Raw genomic sequence first — 19,417 nt, 5'->3', positions numbered from 1 at the left:
GCCAATGAAGAAGTGTAAAAGAAAAACCGAAAAGGATATGGGGCCAGAGCACTGTCATAGGCCTCTATCAAAACCTGCTGATACCTGTAATGGAAAGAGAATAGCAAACATCAGGTATACATAACGTATGTCTCAGCAATGTAAATGCGTGCTAAAAAAGATCTGCATCAACATTAATCCAAAGGAATAAACACCTTACCCGCAAAGGCTGGGTACAGGATCTCACCTCTACCTGGCAACCGCTCAGGAAGGCAGCACCGCTCTACAAAAATATATATTCAATTTGTAGGGTATAGAAAAGAGTAAGTAAAATCTCAAATATGATCGTATAGTCTGTCATTTAAAAATAACCCAAATCCGATTCAGAGCCCTTCCGAACGGGATCGTAATCAACCCCTAAGTAGTAAACCTAAATGTGAGTTTTCCCCTGTATAAAAAGACCAGGGAGGCGGCGGTGGAAATTTACACTTGGAGGCTTGTGAATTATATTTTGTAGTAAGTAGTGCTACTATAGTACGACTGTATGTACTGAAACTTTTACAATCCATCTTCTTTTATATATAATCATTGTTTTCAGATACATTCCCTGTTATTCTATACCTGTAAATTATTTTAGGTAGGTCCCATATCTGGGGAAACTGGATGAATTAGCTCCTGTGACGTATTTCTTAAAACACTCTGTGCCTCTTGAGCATCTGTTTCAGGTGAAGCATCTCACTGCCTCCCAGAGACATACTCCCAAATCCCAACTCCTGTCCATAACTTTTTTTATTATTAAGCTACTTTCACTTGCTGTAAGCCTGGGGTGCCCAACATAAGACCAGGGAGGTCAGATCCATGCCATATATTCAAGTCACAGACATGAGATATATTTACATTCTGTATAATCCTGATCAACTCACATGGATCTTGCCTTACTGAATCAGATATAGACACACTTGCTGTATTTATTCACTTGACACACAAAAGGTCCGTTGCTCTTATATCAGAAATAAACCTTCCTAATAACATTAAGAACTCAGGTGTATTGCAAAAAATGTCAAGTCAGGCATCTAAATATATATTTTTTAATCCTTTAGTTGCACGTTGAAAGCAATGTGAGGGATGTCTTGAAGCCGGGTGGTTCTTTGAAAGTGACGATTGAGACAGATGACCAAGCGAAGGTCGCTCTCGCTGCTATTGACATTGCTGTCTACATTCTAAACAAGAAGAACAAGCTGACCCAGAAAAAGGTAAGGCAGTCTGATACTAACCTGTGTGCAGCTTGATAAAGAGACCACTTTTACAGTACTTGTTCTCCATCACCAAGGCTTCCCTGTCATGTGCTATCACCTAAACCTCCACGATGAAATCACGATCATCAAAACCTCTACTACTCCTATTTTGGCAGATGTTTGTACTACTGCTTCTTGCCAAAGCATCATCATCAGTCCACTGCAATGTCTACTTTGATCACTTAGTGCCCCACTACATTATGAAGCACCATCAGCAGTAACTTTATGATTTCTACTGTGATCACTGAGCGCACCATCCATTACCAAACTTTTCAGTACCAGCAACATTACAATTTCTACTGTGATCGCTGCACACGCACAACTTCCTCTCCTCCTTTTCTGACAACTAACCCAGCTATCAAAAATATCTCTACTATTATTGCTGCTTGTACCACTGTGTCCTGAAAAACAACTATCATCAGTGCCACTACTATTAATTAAGTAGCTGTCTGAGCTACTTTTCACCACCAACAATAACTTCACTGCTTGCATATCACATCCAATCCCTCTTTTTTCAATCAGTACAATCCACGAAAAACATGTTTGTGTCCTCATTGATTGACCACTATCATGATGACAGCACTTCCACTCCTGCTTCTAAAAATTGAATCACCTCCGGACCCTAGTCCCTTCCTCATCTACAAACTCCAGCAATACTACCTGTTTTGCCGCCACAAACTTTGTTTGTAGGACCTTTACCACCACTATTACCACAACATTTGGTAAGTATACCATTAGATGCATGCTCCTTCCACTGCCACTTTATGGTGCCTGCTCAACCATGGCTATTTATACTACTTTAACTATCTCAACTTTCTTCATTATCACTGCTTGTACCACCACCTCTACCATTATTGGCACCGTTCCCTTTGTAGACACTCCCTCTATTGCTTTTCTACTCCCATCATCCGGAATACTATAGCATTCTCCCTAAGTACTTCCCCACACCACACTGCATCACTACTTATTCACCTATCTGTCACACTGAAGTCCATAATCACTTTCTCGACTGTATATTTCATCCAGCTAATGCTGTTGTCATCATTTGCCCCAAACCCTGCATCTGCTACCTCAGTGCAACCATGCACTAATGAATGGATTTACTGTTTGAAAAAGTGCAGGTGGGCTGTGAGCAGGGAATGGGTATTCTAGGGCTGGAAAAGATTGTACATTTGTGAGTATTCACAAACATACATTTTTGTGGGTATTCACATACTACTTGCCACTTTGCAAACAGTACATCTATTTCCATGGTGGTAAGAGGAGTGTAATGCCCCCAAAATTGGTGTACAGGAAGAGGTTTCTCCAGGTTTCTCTAGGAACTTAGTTTAGTTAAGAAAAAAACTAGACAAAGCCATAGAACTGTCAATTTTTTCAAGCATTAGTATTTCTGATGGATTCTTCTACCCATGTGACAATCCCCAGGGCACTAAACTAGATATGGAAACTCAAAAAGTAGTGCTCCTGTGTGTCAGTAGGTGACGCCTTGTTTCTGTGCGCCAACGTTGTCCTGCTCCAGAAGTGTTAATGTTAATGTTCTGTGGTATTTATAAAGCGCACAGCTACTCCATGGAGTGTCCCGGCACTAACAGGTCCCCCTTGACAGAAAACAGTGTGCAACCTCATCGACAAAGTCCTCATTACTGAAGGAAAAGCCAGGTCTTAAGTTGGCGCCTAAAACTAAGAAGCTCTTGTTCTTGTCTGAGAGAAAGAGGCAGACCATTCCATAGTCTTCCAACTACCACCTGGAATGAACGTCCCCCCTTTCCTAGCCCGAAAGAATTTAGGCACCGACAGCAAATGTTGGGTCGATGACCTCAAAGTCCTGGCTGGGGTATAGGGTGAACTGAGCCTCATATAAGCACCACCCAATCATCCTGACGTCAGCTCCTTTGTTTCTGCTCCTTCAGATGAAGATCAGTATCTCCGCTCGTCTATTTCTTCACTCTGTGAAGTCATTTTTTCATTAAAAGATTTTCTAGTGTGCAATGGAACATGTCACCCCCAAGATTGCAGAGTTTAAGCCTGGTAAGGGTCGTTGCAAACAGATGTCTATGACAGATCCCCATGAGGTTTGTTTGGGTTCCGCACATGACTCTAAGGCCTCAACGCTTGCACGGTGATGAATCTGAAGGATATTTGTGATCGCAAAATCCTGCAAGACTCCACTTAGGTCTCGCTACAGGTTGAAGTTGAGAATGTGGAGTTGAAGTATTTTGGTAAGTCCAAGAACAAACATAAAAATCCAAGAGAGACTGGGCCTCTTCCTGCCACTCTCGTTCTCTGCAGAAGGTGCTAGGGAGTCACCATGACTCCAAGTCTCGCTCTCATTCCTTCAAAGAGCCAAATCTGACTTTGATTCCAATGCATCCTGTGTTCCTGGGTCTATCAACAATGTTGCAGCAAGTCAAAGCCTTTTGAGAGGCCATGCAGCATATCTTTGGCACCCTTCCGTTACTCTTTGGCACACCTTCAGGCTCCAAGGATATGCAGAGTGCAGAGGCCTCCAGTCATGTTGCTGTCGATTAGTCATCATTTGGCGCTGTTTGTACCCTTTGAACAGAGTTCGAGTTCGACAACAGCATTGATGGTGATTTTGGATATGTGCTAAAGTCTGCGCTGGTCCAACGGATGTCGACAACAGCACCAACTCATCCAGAACCGGAAAAGGAGCCTCAACTCATTGTGGTCTCTGACTTGGAGCTGAATTTATCTCAACTATCTTGTAATCAGACCATGCATTGCTTACGAGTGCCTTCCTCTTCAAACCCCTGCATCCAGGTTTTCCAGGCCATGAACGAGTACGACCTCGGCTGCACGATGGGGAATGGCAAAGATTTTGACGGTGTCTTTAAGGATGCCGGTCTTTCATTCATATCCAGTCAGACCTCCTCCAAACTCCGTGAAGGTAAGGTCTTTTGACCATGTTGTCAGTCACAGATACATCTCTCAAACAGTTTTCACTCTATTTATTTTCCCTGTGTGCAGCAGTGAACGGTCTCTGTGCATTGCAACCAAGGCCATGTGGTTTACAAACATGTGACAACTCGCTAATCAAGCGAGTGAGGTCCCAGAATCTGTGTTATTTGCCAGAAAGTATATAATTTACCCTTTAACACAAGATGGCACCTTAGTGTTGACCCCTTGTCTGACGCTTAGCCCTTCCGCAACCATTCAGTCAATAGAGGACACTGCAGAATGTTAACAGATTATTTAGTAAGTATTGTATTGTAATTAGATTTATATAGCACTTACTAGCCCTAACAAGTTGTTGATGTCCTTTATGCAAAGCAGGACTCAGCTCCGGAACCGAAGTAAGAGGTTAATCCAGTGGTTATTGTTGGTGTAGGGTTTTGTCTAGTTCTCTCAAGGAGACCATTCCTAGTCTCCATGTCGGCTCCAGTGTCTTGGAGGTAGATTAGCATTAGTATCAGTTAGGTATGATCATTAGCGTGGGGGGAGGGGTGGCATGTGAGTTCATGCAGATGGTCGGTGGGATCAATAGGGGAGCTGGAGTGCATTAGGTATTGCTAGGTTGCATGGGCTGACCTTCAAAGAAGGGCAGGTTGTGATATTTATGATTTCACCAAACCAGTAATAGAGATTAAGGCAACTATGCACAAGACTCAGAGTAGGCTGTACTCCGAGGGCAGGCATGCAGAAGAGGGAGGGCAAGGAGAGGCCATTCAAAGTAAAAAGGAGGGAAGGTGACCGTTGGAAATTTTAAGACAAGGTCAACATTTTTAAGCAGGGTTTTAAGCACAGGGAGTAGACTTTTGAGAGAGCTTGCAATCCGAGGATGCAAAACTGTAAAAAGAAACATCATATTTGCATGTGAGATAGTTCTATATTGGGCACCTTTGATAGGCCATAGAATCAGGTGAACAGTCAGTCTACTTCTAGGCTATTGCTAGAGCACTGCTTCAGTACGGACAGCTGATCAGCTGAGGGGTTGCAAGTGTAAAGTAATGGCTGACAGCAGAGATAAGGAACTGTCAAGCACTTTAGACTGTGCTACATTGATGCAATACTCTCATTATCAAAGCAACGTGAAAGAATATATAAGGTAAATAATGCAAACCTCAAAAGGAGATTCTGCAATTACTCCAGCCATATCTTCTGATGTTTACCCTTAAAATGTGCCTCACAAATGCTTTGCCTACATATGAACGGAAAGCATTTGGATGCCCAGGTTTAGCATGGCACAGGATGGAGGTGAGAATAGCTTTGCAGACAGTGAAAGTGCATTGCCTCCATTACTGTAGCTGGAGTGAGGAGACCCAGACACTGAAGTAAGGAGGGAGAGACCAGGCCATTTTATTTAACAAGGAGATGCAGATTCGTCTGTCTGAGCTGCAGTTTGTTGTTCAAGGTGAGGAGGTTTCTAGGTCATATAAGTTATTTGTCTGATAATTGCTTCAGGAAGGATGACGACAGCCATGTGCCCATGTTGTGGGTGCTCCAGGTTAGAGAGAGCCCCAATGCTTCCTGCTGTGAGGTACACCACTTTGGACAAAGAATGTTTCTCAAGGGCAGCCGAAGAAAGGTATCAATAGTCCCAATCTAACACAGAGCTCATTTAGGGAAACGGGCAATACATGTAGAGGACCAGGCATATGATGTGGGATGCAGGATTTCATTTCTACTCCTGGGAGTGAAATCAGTTACACGGACCTGGGTCGGTGTGATACCTGTGCACTAGGAGGGGAGAGGCAAAGACTTTCTGTGCTACCACCATCCTATTAAGAACTTCTGGGGCATATTATCAAGCACAGCGTTAAAATTATTGCCGCTTTAGCGGCAAAAAACTGCCAGCCGTAGTGCTGTAGAGTCCTGCTCTCCGTCTCGAACTTTTCAGACTGTGATTATTTGACATCAGCGTAACGCTGATAGCCAGCACGTTCATAGCATCCCACTATAATTACCATATTCACTATCTTACTACTCAGAAGATTATCCTTGCTCGCCTTTAAGTTGGTTTCCCCTGACGAAGGGACGTGTCAGCCCCGAAATGCATCGGGCATGTTCTTAAACCTTCGATTATGATTTCAAGTGTTGATCATGATGTAATGACCACTTGTTATGTTTTGCCAAGATTATATTACTGATATCTGAGATATCTATATGTTCACTTAAAATGGATTATTGCATATGTTCATTCATGTCAATGTAACTAAATACATGTTTGAATCATAACTTCAGTTTTGATTTTTGTTAAAGTATTCTGTATTTATATGCAAATTGGTAAATGTTTTGTAAACTTATTGAACAGTGCACAGTGTATATGACCACGTCGGTTTGTGTTTTCCCTGCTTTATACAAGACGCTTGACCCGGCAGCAAGCGTTACACTGTTGCACCCTTGTTATTAATTAGAATAGCCAGTACACAGGTTCAAACAGGTGTGCACCTCCTAATATATTCATCAAATGCCAAAGATAAGGACTTACATCTTGTCCGTGTTCAACTTGAGGCAGTTGCCTTTCATCCATTTCGTTAAGTTCTTCATGCAGTTGTGGAAGTTGGTCTTTGTCTGGGTGAGGTTGGCTGAGAGTGATAGAATAGGATAGGATTTGTAAAGCGCACTATACCCGAAGGAGTCAAGCCGCTGGGCAGACAAAAACAAGGGGAAAAAAGCACAATAGCAGATTAAGAGGGGAATAGCCTTGTTTTCAGGAGTTTCCTGAAAGCTGAAAGAGAGCTTGCGTTGGCAATGGCAGGGGGAGTGAGATCAAAAGTTTGGCAGCGGCAACCGAAAAGGAGCGGCCGCCCCATCTGGATCTGCAAAATCTGGGCGAGACCAGTTTGTTCTGAGTGGATGATCTCAGAGTCCTCCTTGGAGTATACCAGTGAAACAAAGATTTGAGTTGGGGCGAGCCTTTGCTATGCATGGCCTTATGTACCGTGCTTAAGACCTTGAGTGAAATACGCTCCCTGATGAGGAGCCAGTGTAAGGTACGGATCCCTTCTCTAGCAGACTGATGTTTGGGAATAATTAAAATCAGTCTTGCTGCTGAGTTCTGTACCACCTGGTGTTTATTCAGTGATGTTGCAGTGATATTAAGGTATAGGGCATTGCAGTAATCAAGACGAGAGGTAATCAGTGCGATAATGGTGGGCCGATGTAGTTCCGAGGGAATGAATGGAAGCGCCTTTCTGAGGGTTCTTAAAATATAGAAATATGTACTAACTGTACGATTGACTTGGGCATCAAAAGTCAGGTCCTCATCAAAGTTTACCCCCAGATTTTTAGCAGTTTTTACCGGGGCTGGAAGAGATCCACATTCTGAATGCCACCAGGCATTAGACCAGACAGAGTTCTGTGGTCCAAAAACTAGGATCTGGGTCTTGTCTGTGTTGATCTCTAGAGAGTTTTCCTTCATCCAACGATTAAAAAGAGTAGGGCTAAGCGAAGAGCCCTGAGGGACCCCGCATGGGAGAGCAAAAGCTATTGTTCTGAAGCCTCCAAAACTGACTGTGTTCACTCTATCTGTTAAAAAGGAATGAAGAAGCTGCAGGGCTTTTCCCGTGACCCCCCACTTCCTGCAAACATTGGACCATGCACGCTGGGGAGACGGTGTCGAATGCTGCTGATAAATCAAGCAGAATCAACACTGCCAAGCCCCCTTGGTCTACCTGCAACCGAATGCAGTCAGTGGCTGCAATAAGGGCAGATTTGGTGCTGTGACCGGCGCGGGATCCATTCTGGGAACGATCAAAGATTTCCTGTGAGTCAATATACTTCCTCAGTTCATTATTAATGAATTTCTCCAGGATTTTTGCCGGGGCAGGAAGGAGGGGAATAGGATGAAAATTCTTTAGCTCCAAGGGATCGGCATTAGGTTTCTTAAGGAGAGGGAGAACAATAGCTTCCTTCCAGATAGCTGGGTAGCAGCCAGATGAAAGTATTCCATTGAATACCTCGCACAGGAAATTAGCTGCTGAATCTGGTGCCAGTTGAAGTGCGGAGGGCATGCAAGGGTCAGAGGGTGCTCCGGATTTAAGACCGAGGAGAAAAAGTGAGAGGTTGTCATCGGTGTAGGAGCTGATGTTGATGTTGTGTGATCTGACGATGTCTAAGAGTGGAGTCATGTAGATGTTGAAGAGGGTGGGGCTTAGAGATGAGCCTTGGGGTACCCCACAGATGGTGGCCTTGGCGTGCAAGGAGATGGGAGGGGACTCTCTGGGTACGTTCTGTGAGGAAGAACGCCATCCATCTGAGAGTGTGGCCTGTGATTCCGATCTGGCAACGTTGCTGGATGAGTGTGTGGTGTGACACTGTGTCGAAAGCTGCAGAGAGGTCCAGGAGGATGAGGGCTGCTGTTTCACCTCTATCTAGTATATAGGAGCATAGAGTAGAGTATCATAGAGTAGGGTGGAGTAGAGTGGAGCGGCTTAGAGTACAGGGGAGTTGCATGGAGTGGAATAGCGCAGAGTAGAGTGGCGTAGAATAGAGTGATGTGGCGTGGCGTAGAGTGGTGTAGAGTGGCATGGCATAGAGTAAAGTAGTTTAGTAGAGTGGAAGAGTAGAGTGGCATAGAGTAGAGTAGAGTGATGTAGAGTGGTGTGGCGTTGAGTGGTGTAGAGTGGAGTAGAAAAGCACTGTGTAGAGTTAAGTGGCAAAGACTAAAGTGGAGTGGAGTAGAGTGGCGTTGAGTGGCATGGAGTGGCATAGAGTGGAGTGGTGTAGAGTGGAGTGCAGTAGTATAGGGTAGAGTGGCACAGAGTAGTACATTTGTGGTTGTAAGGTGTCAATAGAGACAGCAGATAGGATGAAAGAAGCATAAATTAGAAGCTATATACCCGTGTTAAAAGTAGGAAAGCACATTGCAGATCCAGGAATAATGCTGAAACGCTTTTAAAATAAAATAAAATAAAATAAAAAAATAGCATGTTGCAAAAAGCTGAGGAAGTACAAAGATGAGGAAGAACACATATATGGTCCATGCTCCAGAGAAGAGCTAAGACTAGAAAGGAAGGGAAGCCTACGGGAGCTAAACAATTGAAGATTGTAAATGAAAGTGAGAATGAAAACAACTAGTGGTATGCTGTGGGCTAGTTGTAAGCCAGCTGAATTGTAAACAATACATATCACAGCACAACGCATGCTCTGTGTAGGGGAGATCTAAAAACCCCACCACCCGTTTCTTAAAACATGGCACAATTAACATAATGAATTACCAATTAATTACTTAATAATAATTAACAAGCAATTGATACATAATTATTAATACATTAATTCCCACAATTACCCTATAAATTATAAAATAAAAAAATATTAATATATAACAAATATTAATAAATTTATTAAAATTAAATTACTTCCCACCCTAATCCTCGATAAACCCTCAACCTGCTCCCCAAAAAATGACACAATTAACATAATTAACAATTAATTAACAATAATTAACAACCAATTGATAAAAAACTAATAATAAATGAATTCCCACAATTAACAGTATAAAACATAAATTAAATAAATATGAATGATTACAAAATATTAATAATTTGATTATAATCAAATTACTTCTCATCCTTTTCCCCTATAAACCCAAAACCTGTTGCTAAGAAAATTACACCATTAATATAATTACCAATAAATTAAATAATAACAATTAACAACCAACTAATATTTAATTAATAATAAATTAACTCCCACAATTAACACTATAAAATCTAAATTAAATAAATAATAAATGCAAAATCTAATTACCATAAAATGAATAACTGCTAAAAATTGAACACATATATTAAAAAACAAAAGCAATACTTATACAAAAAAATAGATCACATACTTTTAAAATACATACTAAAATACATAACACTAATTAAAAAAATCGATTTTTTTAAACAACTATATTTTTGCAAACGATATTAATGACTACGATATTTTCAAAAACGATATTTCTTACCTTAAAGTCGATATTCTTGATCACGATATTCTTGCTTTCAATATTTCTTTATCATGATATTTCCAACTCGATATTTGTGCATTTCGACATTTAAAACTCGATCTTCTGTCTGTGGACCACAGGGAACATCTCACAAGGGGAGCTTTATCTACTGCAATTGTCATCCTCCCTCAGGCCATATCTCCTAAGTCTGAGTGGTGTGTAGTATGTTTGATGGAGGAACTTAAAATGAATAATGAGTACATTTCAATTTGGGGTAAGCTCCCCTGTTTGTGTGCAGCAGAATGTCCATTCCGCTTGTGTGAGGGGTGTATCTAGAACCTCATTCCATTTGTCCCTGAGGGAGTTGCTGGACTGGGCTTTGTCTAGGTGCGATGCGTTATAGAGCCTGGTGACTAGTTTCTGTCTAGTTAGAGTAGTCAGAAATATCTGAAGTGCTGACAATGCCGGGGGTTCCTCCGGGAACTGTGGATGTAGACTGGGAATAGATGGGCACAGACTCAGGTACGCAAAATGTAGTAATCGAGTCCATTGAATAAACTTTCTGTCCGGGAACATGTCAACAACTTCACTAGTAAGCTTAGCACCTTGGGTTCCTTCGTGACTGATATTGCTGGTTGGTGACCTAACGGTAATGCCTTCCCATATAGTGGGGTTTTGCGTGCAGGGTGTCGTGCATGGGATGAGGGGCACTTTAAAAGATTTGTCCAATTTATACTTAGGCTTGACAGTCACTCAAACCAAAAGTATAAATAATCGAGTCCAGATATGTTTCCGGTTCCTGAACATATACGGCCATATTGTCTGCATACATTGAGATCGCTATGGGGCGAGGTATAAAGCATAGTGCAGACGCAGCGTGTCACTGGCGTATAACACATGCCAGGGGTTCCAGCGCTAGGGTGAAAAGGATCGGCGACAGTGGGCAGCCTTGTCTTGTGCATCTGTGTATGGGTATTGCCTCAAATGTGACCCCGTTCACCCTGAGTCGTGCCAAGGGGTCTGTATATAGTAGGTAGACCCAACGAAGAAAGTCGTGTGGCACCACCCAACCGGAGGAAAATGGTGAACATGTAGTACCATTAGATCGAGTGAAAGGTTTTTGCGGCGTCTAATAAGACCGCAGCAGCTTTCAAAGAGGGGTCGAGCTGGGCGAATAATGCAAATATGGTGCGCAGATTTTGCGCTGTTGAGCGGTTGGGAATGAAGCCATATCTATATTAATTATTGACAGCAGCCAATATGAAGAGCATTGGTTCGGGGGCTAATCTGGCTTTAAAATCGTTATCAGGAGGGCCTCCTTAAATGACGCGAGAGCACTTGCCTATCGTATGCTTCTGCAAATACCCTAAGCAATTTCGGGGCCTAAAGATCTGCATATTCCTTATAAAATTCCACCAAGACAGGTTGCGTCAGGTATTCTCTCTGGCCATCTGTCAACCATGCCTTGGCAATATCGCCCATATATTGCGAGGTCTCGGCTGCTGTCGCTCCCTCGTAAGAGCTGTATAATTGAGCATAGAACTCGGAGAATTCCGCCCCAACTGAGGGGGTGCCATAGCAGGGTATTCAGTTGAGCCAGATCAGCTCAGTTACATTGGACTGTGCCCATGGAGCTTTCAGTGACATGGCCAAGTGGCATTCTGGCCTGCCGGCTTCCCATACACCCGCGTCACAGGTCTGCGGCACATATGGTGCATTTTCTGCTCTGCCAGAGCCTCATATTCGGAGATTTGCGTCCTTATATTTGCCAAGGTTCTTATTTGTGGGTCGCTCTCGTACTCTCGCTCCAATTTCTGCAGGTTGCCTTTCAGTTTCTGTAACTGGGTGAGGATGTCCTTTAAAATCCATGCATGCGTTCACATGCACACCCCCCGGATGGTGGCCTTGAATGCTTCCCCCCAAAGGACCCCAACGCTGTCGACCAAGTCTGTATTTATGTTAAAGTATTCCACTATAGCCTTGCTCACTGTGTCTCGGAAAGCTGGATCTAATAGCTCAGTGGGGTGCAGACGTCATTGGAACTGTCTAGGTGCTTGTGTTGGGATAAACAGTGTCAACAGAACCATGGTGTGATCTGATAGCGTTTTAGTCAAGTGACGTATATTTTGCACCCATGTGTTCACCTCCCTTGTTCCGAGTCAGTAATCTAAGCGAGACCAGGAACCATGGGTCGCTGAGGTGTAGGTATTCTCCCTTCCACTCAGATGTCTCCAGATGTCTATTAGGCCAAAGTCATCCATTTCATTGCACATCAGCTGCACTGCCTGTTTCCCCCTAATCTCCCTTTTCACTGATCTGTCCATGTTCGGATCCAAATATAAATTTAGGTTGTCTCCTTATATGGTCGCTGAAGGCTGTAGTGCCCTTAGCCGGTGCCAAAAGTGCGCATAGAACTCTGGTCCGTCCACGTTGGGACCATAGGTATTAATAATAGTCAACAATGTGCCACAGAGCACGCCCTGTACTATCGCATGCCGGGCATTTTCATCAATCTCGGAATACATTGCCGCGAATGGGACCCCCTTTTTAATTAATAGCTTGAACCCCCTGGTGTAGTTAGAGGAAGAAGAGGCCACTCGGTATCCCACCCATCTGGCTCCTGTCGTCTCCGCCGCTTTGCCTCTGAGGTGCGTCTCCTGCAACAGCGCTATTTGTACCTTATGCCTATCTTGGTAGGCTAGCACTTGTCTCATTTTTTGGGGGTTATTAAGCCCACGCACATTCAATGTTATTAAATGTAGTGGTTCAACTTGTGGTGTTTTACCCATCTGCTTTAGCTGCGTACCCTTGTGTGTGTCTGGTTCATTTTGATCACAGCTTCACATCTGGCAGTTTCAGCCATCATAAATCTGTAGGCTTTTAACATAAAACTAACACTCCCTCCCCCTCCCACTTCAGCATCCCAACCATGCTAAAGGCATCATCCTTAAATACCTGAACGTCCCAAATACAGTGCATTAATAGACTATACCGTAATCGAGACATAAGACCCCCATGAACGATAACTCAAGTGGGGATCACCCAAGGGGGGCAGCAAGTCGCTCGGCGTAACCTCCTGGTAGATGGAGGCAACAAGGGCGCTCATGCACCACTGTCTATACGTGAGACGAATAGCTGAGCAGGTTGGGCGGGTAGGCCGTGTGTGCAGCCTTTAATGACTCATCTATCTCAAGGCCTTAAACATTGTCTCTTGCCACACCATTCCTATTCAGTACAGTACTTACAGACCCTTCAGATCTCACACAGGGTGGTCCTTGTTCCCACAGGATCTTGTATTCTGTACAGCCGTCCTCTCAGATTTCATCCGCTAGTTGACTGTTCACCTAGACGTGAAGCTATCTGCTGGGGTATCTGACCTGGGGCCCCTCAGTCCTCCTGTTCCTGGTCGGGCCGCTGGGTCCCTGTAATCTGCTTCACATATTCCTTTGCCGCTTTTTGGAGGTGGAGCATATCTTTTGTGTGCCCTTGTAGTCGATCTTAAGTTTGGCTGGATATAACATAGCATACTCGATGCCCTCTTTTTGCAATTTCTTCTTTACTTGGAGGTATTCCCTGCGAGCGGCCTGTACCAACGCCGTAAAATCTGGGAAAAATTAAAGGGCATTCCCTTGATATTGGATCTCCTGCCATTCTCTGAACTGGCGTAGTACAACATCCCTATCTCGGTAGTTCAAAAGAAACACAACAATGGGGCACAGAGGAGTTCCAGGGGGAGGCCTCGCCATCAGCGATCTGTGCGCTCTGTCTACCACCAACACATGCGAAAACTGCCTGGTATAAAAGATCTCCTTCAGCAAGCGATCTACATAGACTTCATTGTTTCCTGTGTTGGTGGTTTCCGGAACCCCCATATTCCGCAGGTTATTCCTTATAGATCTAGCTTCGATATCCTCGTTTTTTAGCTTAGATCACCTCCAGGACCTTCTCCATGTTTAAGCATTACTCTTGAGTGCTGCGGAGTGTGTCTTTAATGTGGATATATGTTGCTCTGTCTCCATTATCCTGGCCGATTGCTTATCCCGTTTGGTCACCATATGATCAATGCATAGGTTTAGCTTGTTGATTTTCCTGTCAATACATTGTAGGCTCTGCTGCATCACTGCCAGCATGGAGGCCAGCCCCAATGAGCTCTGGGGTTGAATGTCCTGTTCCGAGTCTGATATTGCTTCCCTGCTGGGTTTGGCCGCTCTCTTGGTTTCAAATGTTAGTCGGGATTGCTTCTTATCTGTTTTGCCCATGGTGGAGTTCTCTGCGTCCAGTGGACAGGCTTTGCAGCAGTGTATGTGTTGCAGTGGCCTTGTCGGATTACGATCGTCCTCCTGCACCACCTCTCACTCACTGGGTCTGCGCGGAGGCTAGACCCCGTCCCCTGTAGCCAGCGCGAGTTATGCAGATTCGAGAGTTAGGCTGAGGCGGGCCCAGGGTAGTTTTTGGTGGTGTGTTGTGGAGGTGCACACTCCCTTGTCTTCCTCAGCGGCGTGTTATTTCAGGCAAGTCTCTACTAAGATCCCTTCTGGGGCTTAGGCAGTGCTCTATAGTAATATAAAGCTCTGGGACTAGCCAGGGGCAAGAACAAATTGGAGGTTATTTCTGTGGTCAGCTATTTCTCTGCTGTAAGGTCACTTGGGGGAGTCGCAATTCAAGGAGCGCCGATTTATCGTTCGCACAAACTATAATATAATTTCTTGGTAGTAGTTTTGTTGATCTTTTACTTTATGTAATTTCCAGAGCAGTTTTCTCTCTGCAGGCGTGTGAGGCGCCCGCACATAGTTATGGAGGGGTCCGGTCCAGTCACAGCCTCCCGCCCGGTCAAGCTGTCAGCGTCTGTGGTCCAGGACGGCCCATCGCTCGCCTCGGGAGCTGTGTGCTCCTGGGCCAGCCGTACAAATCTGCTAGTCGGCCTCACCAGGGTCTGCCATCATCTCTCCCACCTGCCTCTTTCTGGAGTGCCTGGTGGTCCCTTTGCAGCGGGTCTCACATCTTCAACACGGTTCCACTCACCGCGGGATGGTAATTTGCTTTGCAGACCACCCTCAGCAGGTCCTGCTTCACGGAAGTGCAGCACCTCCCGCTGCCCACAGGATCTGCCGCCGCGGCTTCTGTTAGCCTCTTGTTAAAACTCTCTTCTCTTCAGTGCCAAACAACCTTCAACAGAGGGCAGCACACGCTTCACTCTGCAGGCTCAATACCCACGGCTCCCATTCACAGCCAAAGTCATCTAAAAGACAGTTAACACCCAGCTAGCAAACTTCATCGAAGCCAACAATGTCCTGGACATCTCCCAATCCGGATTCCAGAGCAGCCACAGCACAGAGACCACCCTACTCACCACCACAAAAGACATCCGCTCCCTCCTCTACCAGGGCAAAAATGGCAGCCCTCATCCTCCTGGTCTTCTCAGCTGCCTTTGACACTGTCTCCCACCGCACACTAGCCTCCTGACTATACAACGCAGGCATCTGCTCACAGGCAGAACTCAGTGAGTCAGACTCCCGCCTTTCCTCTCCGAACCAACAGAGACCAGATGCCGAGTACACCAGGGATCCTCCCTCAGCACCACCCTCTTCAATTTCTACATGGCCACCCTCGCAACCATCGTCAGAAACTACGGGCTCAACACAGTCTTCTTAGCGGATGACTCTCAGCTCATCCTCTCCCTCACCAAATAACCTAACATCACCAGGTACAACCTCCAAGAAGGGATGAAAGCTGTTGCCAACTGGATGAAGAGAAGCTGCCTGAAACTCAACTTCGAGAAAACAGAAGTCCTCATCCATGGCCCCACCCCTTCAACCTGGGATGACACCTGGTGGCCCCCTGCCCTCAGAAACTCCCCCACCCTAAGGGACCATGCACAAAATCTCGGCATCATACTAGACTCAGTGCTCACAATGAACCTCCAGATCAACGCTGTATCCTCGTCATGCTTTAACACCCTCTGCATACTCCCAAAACATTCAGATGGATCTCTCCTGAATCCAGAAAAAGGGTCACGCATACCCTCATAAGCAGAAAACTGGGCTACGGCTACGCTCTATATGCCGTAATCAACAAGAAACTACTTCACAAGCTCCAGACCATCCAGAATGCTGCAGCCAGATTAGCCCTAGACATACCCCGCCATCACCACATCACCCAAGACCTCCGCGATCTCCACTGGCTCCCCATCGAAACAAGGCCCTCCACAACATTGGACCAGCATACCTAAATGACTGCCTCTCCTTCCACGCAGCCAAGAGACACCTCTGATCAGCTGACCTCTTTCTGGCTACTGTCCCACGCATCCACAAGACCAGAGCGGGAGGGAAGTCCTTCTCCACCTCTCAGCCAAGGCCTGGATCAACCTCCCCCTCCACACTGCCCCAGTTCAGGAAGGACCTCAAGACCTGGCTCTTCGGATGACCCCAGCACACTACAGAGCCCCCCCCCCGCCTTTAGCGCCTTCAGACCCTCACTAGTGAGTAGCTGCGCTTTATAAACCACTGATTGATTGATTGGCACTATTTTCACTTAGATCTTTAAAATTGCATATCTGTGGTTCTACTGATTGGATTTTTGTCATTTTGATCTCAAATAATTTAGGGCCAGATTTGGGCCGTTTACAAGCACTATAATGGCTTTTGTGATGCACCAGCCCTAATTTGTGAGTGACTAGCCTATTACCGACTCGCAAAATAGGGTTTGCGAGTCGCTATTAGGAGGGGCCTGCCAAGGGCGTCCCTTCTTAATCGCGAGTCGTAGGGAAATGTACAATTGTTTTTTGATTGGAATGTAGTTGTAAAACAATCACAGTTTACCACCTAATCAGGTAGGTGGTAAGCCAGTCGCAAACAGGAAATGGTCCCAGAGGACCTCCCCCCCACTTTATGAATGATAGTTAAAACGATTTTAAGAGCAGGCAGTAAAAATAAACCTATACGTTTACTTTTTCTTTATGAAACACATCCCTTTCTTCTTTAAGGAAAAGGGGCTGCATTAAAAAAAAGATGTTTTATTTAAAAGCAAACACAGACATGGTGGTCTGCTGTCCCCACAATCAAAAAAGAGGGGAGATGGAGGGAATGGTTAGGTTCACCCTCCAATGTACCTGTAGTTCACAAAAAAATCTGTAAATGTCAGATCCAAAAAACCTGAGTCTCCTCACTCACCCAGGGTTGCTCCAGGTGACATGCTTCATCATTGGGGCCCTCCCAAATAGCTGCTGTTTGGAGCGTGCTGCAACTTGCGGAATTACGCAGGAGCACTTTTTTTGTGGAAAAATGTGTAGTGCAGTGTTAGTGGAGTGGTGAAAGTGATGTTAAAAAGTACCTAGCTAGTGAGCTAATATTTTATTCTTGCTCCTAGTTAGTATGGATAAAAAGGGGGTTAAGTAGTAGGGGAAAAAAGTAAGTATTATGTGTATACAGTCCCGAATATTCGGTCGACATGTTTCGAGGTATCCCCTAAACCTCCTCAGCACCACACGGGGACCAGCTCCATGGATGCCACTCCTTGTGAAAACCTATAATAAAGTGAGGATGCACACCTAATTTGTGAGCACCCGATTTAAAATACATACGGTTTTGTCTTTGACTCATGTTATCTGTTCAGGGAATAAAACAGTATTGAAAAGTTAGCTCATAATGCCTGCCCACCTCTCACGTGGGCAGGTCCATACCCAATGAGGTAATCCGATCAATGTACTCCTCTATAGTTGGTGCCTTTAGAGATAATAATTAATTAGTGCTTTAATCTAATGTGACACAATCAAACACATCAGACGTCTCCTTTGTGAGAAAGCATAGTTAAATGCAGAAATATAACTTTAAAAACACTTGTGAAAAAATTAGACACCACATGACATACAACTTATAAACACATAATGTTTTCATAATTTTCAGGAACATACTTATGCTTTGGCAATACTATGCCTCATGGCCTGCCAGGGTAGAGGGGCTTGTAGTCATACCCTAAAGAGACACAGAGCATTGTAGTTAACTGTGCGCAAAGGAAAGAAAAATAAGAAAACAACCAGCAAAGCATATTGCTGTGTCTGCACATAACGTGGATGGGAGATGCTCAAAGAGAGAAGAAAATAGTGCTTTGAAATGTCCGGAAGGGCCTTTTGAGGAAAAAGAAACGTAATAAGTCAAAGCACACCTCCGTCTAATAACACCTATTGGCTCCCGGCAGACCGCATCTTAGCGCGTCTGTCTCCTGGTGCAGTTTAAATAGGAATGAAAAAGCCCAGTCATGCTTGTAAACGAAGTTTGACTAGACTGTATATGCTGCAGCAGAACAAAGATGGCCGCTCCTGTTGGCAATACTATCGCAAAATAGGGTTTTGGAGTCGCTATTCGGAGGGGCCTGCCAAGGGCGTCCCTTCTAATCGCGAGTCACAGGGAAATGTACAATTGTTTTTTGATTGGAATGCAGTTGTAAAACAATCACAGTTTGCCACCTACTTCAGGTAGGTGGTAAGCCAGTCGCAAACAGGAAAGGGTCCCAGATGACCCCTCCCCTTTATGAATGATATCTAAAACGATCTTAAGAGCAGGCAGTAAAGATAAACCTGTACATTTCATTTTTTATTTTTGAAACACATCCCGTCCTTCTTTAAGGAAAAGGGGCTGCATTAAAAAAAAAAGTTGCTTTACTTAAAAGCAAACACAGACATGGTGGTCTGCTGTCCCCAGCAGGCCAACCCTGTGTTATTGCCTAGTTCCAATGCATCACAAAGTGCGACCTGCCTCATATTGATGAGGCAGGACAATTGAGACCCCCTTGGGAATTGCTAATGTGTCTGGGACACATTAGTACATTTCATTCAGCGAGTCTCTAATTGCGAGTCGCAAAAAATCACAAAATGAAATGGTCGTATATCTGCCCCTTAGTAAATTCTACTCTCTTTTTCTAAATTGCTGTGCAATTATTCTTGTGTTGTGCTTTCACTTTATTACGGTTTGAAGTGCTGCATAAATACTTTACACATTGGCTCTAACTTAAGCCTGACTGCTTTTGTGCCAAGCTACCATAGGGGTAAGCTCTGGTTAATTTGGGGTTTACTTAGGTTTCACCCTGACAGAGATTATGGTTGCTGCTTGAAAAGGGTTTATCCCTCCTCAACCAGTAACCCAATTTCTAACCATCACTAGAGCGAGGAGGGAGTGGGAGACAGGGGACAGATTACCAAACACTAGAACCCTGATCTCAGAGGGGACTGTATATCCTGTGTGGATAGTGGTAAAAA

The 19,417-nt window shown here is 44.5% G+C and overlaps 1 protein-coding gene across 1 annotated transcript in view; it reads left to right on the top strand.

Moving 5' to 3' along the window:
• The window catches only part of LOC146870299 (complement C4-B-like), a 332,560-nt gene that overhangs the window by 88,857 nt on the left and 224,286 nt on the right, over positions 1-19,417 (top strand). Inside the window, exons 13-14 of the mRNA XM_085642540.1 lie at positions 1,080-1,232; positions 4,056-4,182. Of these exons, the coding sequence (XP_085498666.1) occupies positions 1,080-1,232; positions 4,056-4,182 (280 nt within the window). The remainder of the gene's footprint in view (positions 1-1,079; positions 1,233-4,055; positions 4,183-19,417) is intronic.

Source organism: Triturus cristatus, chromosome 1_1 (assembly GCF_964204655.1).
Source record: "Triturus cristatus chromosome 1_1, aTriCri1.1, whole genome shotgun sequence".
NCBI classification, from domain to species: Eukaryota; Metazoa; Chordata; class Amphibia; order Caudata; family Salamandridae; genus Triturus; species Triturus cristatus.
The sequence above is the reverse complement of the archived record's forward strand: the minus strand, read 5'-3'. Positions and strand labels throughout refer to the sequence as shown.